Below are 2,370 nucleotides of genomic sequence, written 5' to 3'. Positions count from 1 at the left end.
ATCAGCGGCGCTGGCTGTAACCGAGCCCTTGGCCGTGGCTGAAGATCATTTAGCCCCACACTTGCTCAAGAGCCCACATAACCGAATAGCTAAATTTTATACATATGGTACTCAAAGTGGCGTTGTGTGATTCTGTGGGGGAAGAATAATTTCGGCGGTACATCAGAGAATCCTTGAACCTTTCCCCCCCATTACCTTAGGTCCATACTGCTGAGATAGCAGTAGTTAGAATACCTTGTTTTTCTTTTAAGGCATTCTACCTTTTTGCTTGGTCAGTCTTCAGCTGTTTTTTCTTTATTTTTTTAAATTGCATTACTCAAAAGCCAAAGGCCAGCTTACATAAGATCATTACAACGAGAAGCAAGATATAGACCATGACATGGCGGTCGTCTTTTTTGACTTTGGTCCCTAACACAAAAAGTCGAAAGGTGAAACCCAAAACAATGTTTAAAATGGGTGAGCGGTAGACCACCTCGTTTCGGACACTATCGGAGAACATGTGCACTTTCAACGAGCAAAGGCCCAGCTGAGAGCAGTTCAAAATGTTTTTTGCTGAAAACCGGTGGTCAAATTAACCAACATTAGACTTGGGACAATGGTTTTTGTGTTGAATAGTAACCACAGTGGAGAACACCAACTCAGTCTTCAGCTATGAATTTGAGAACTTGATTAGAATTGAGTTGGATACATTTTAGGTGGTGCTATTGAATTGATTTTGTTTGAACTCTTACGTTAGGTTCATTGTTTATTGTATCCTAGTACTTGCTCTCAGTTAGGCAAAGATAGTTCAGTTTGTAATACATTTTTGTTGCATTTGACAGAAATAGCAGCTCCACCACCAGCCTATGGGTACACAAGCAATCCTCAATACCAGGTTTGTATACTTGTCCTACTCATTCACTGCAATGTCTTTGTATTTTCAGTCTGAAGTAGTATCAATGTACAGTATGCATACCCCACAAGAGCACAATGCTGGTTCTGTTCCGAAGTATTTGTGTCTGCTGCTAAAAGATACTGCATTTGTTGGAAAATTAAATTGATATAATTTGCCAAATACACTTTATTGTGTCAGTATAACTGTATTCATCCTGATGTCATAATTAAAGGTAGTTATTCATATATTGGGAATTTCTTTTAGAAACCAGATATGTCACTTCTTTCTGGGACCAACCATCTTAGAAATCGTTAAACCCACATCCAACTCAGTGGTTGACTTTTCACCCTACTTCAAGATTTCAAGCATCGTTTTAGTAGTGCATACTAGAGAAGTAAAAAAGTATATACCATGGAGTTACTTTCCATGATAAATCTTTATTATGTATCCTATATGACTAGATAGGTGATCCTGATCCCTACTAACATATTCCCTCAACATGCATGGGAAAAGTCCACCTCAACATGCTACCATGTATGCGAAAAGACTCAGCCGTTTACATTTTATCACGCTAACTTGTATTAATTAAATATTTTACAACTCAACAATATACAATAACTCGTGTATTTTCAGTTTCATTGTCATATTATTGATCTAGATATGCATATACCGTGCAATCAAAACTCTGGAATATATTGCAACCAATTCTAGTATCTAGTATTAGTGGTGAAGCTGTTAGAAATTTGGTAGTATTACTATGTATGTTAGTTATAGAAGTGTCAGAATGGCCTTTTGAGAACGTGAGTAATGTTTGTAAACCTTCGTTTATCATCTTCCTGAAATCTGTGGTCGGTGGTCCGTAACCGAGCTATTTTGGTGCGCAGGATGGATATGCATACGCCTACCACCCCCCGCCTCATCCAAGTGGATCTTACCACTACCCAGGAACCGGCGCATATAGCCCTCGAAGGAGATACTACTGACTAAAATCCTAGTGCCAAGTCAATGCTTTCATCTCATGTAATACTACAAATACAGCACGTTTGCAGTTTTCAGGGACCCTCATGTTGTTTTGCTAGATGGCTGACGCTGGAAAGAAGTAAAGTTCAGTTTTGTCGGCGCTTAGATCTTCGGTTTATATTTGAATGAAAGTGCATCATTAGGAGAATGGCGTTTTGGATCTCGGCCTCCATGGAGGCTGGATTTTTGAAAAATTCAAAATTAAAAAAAAAATTGGTTTCAAAAAAATCTGATTTTTTTTACAAGTAAACAAGGATGTGAGGCATATGTGTGTAAAATTTCATGATGAAATATGTTGAAACGCGATTTGTACAAAAAGACATTCATGGCCTGGGAGGATGAATGGTATCATGTGTTAAAAAGTCTTAGATTTGTCTTTTTTTTTCTGCACAGCCCTCATTTCAATGTATTTCATCCGGAAAATTTACATTATGCTTTCATCTGTCTTTGTATTTTTCAAAACTTTTTAAAATGTA

At 37.8% G+C, this 2,370-nt stretch overlaps 1 protein-coding gene across 1 annotated transcript in view; it reads left to right on the top strand.

The window, feature by feature from the left end:
* LOC119333328 (nucleolin-like) overlaps positions 1 to 2,036 on the top strand; it is a 9,686-nt gene extending 7,650 nt beyond the window's left edge. The window contains exons 11-12 of the mRNA XM_037606262.1: positions 822 to 874; positions 1,759 to 2,036. Of these exons, the coding sequence (XP_037462159.1) occupies positions 822 to 874; positions 1,759 to 1,857 (152 nt within the window). The 3' untranslated portion in view covers positions 1,858 to 2,036. The remainder of the gene's footprint in view (positions 1 to 821; positions 875 to 1,758) is intronic.
* The last annotated feature ends 334 nt before the right edge of the window (positions 2,037 to 2,370 follow it).

This window comes from Triticum dicoccoides, chromosome 7A, assembly GCF_002162155.2.
Source record: "Triticum dicoccoides isolate Atlit2015 ecotype Zavitan chromosome 7A, WEW_v2.0, whole genome shotgun sequence".
Lineage (NCBI taxonomy): Eukaryota > Viridiplantae > Streptophyta > Magnoliopsida > Poales > Poaceae > Triticum > Triticum dicoccoides.
The sequence above is the reverse complement of the archived record's forward strand: the minus strand, read 5'-3'. Positions and strand labels throughout refer to the sequence as shown.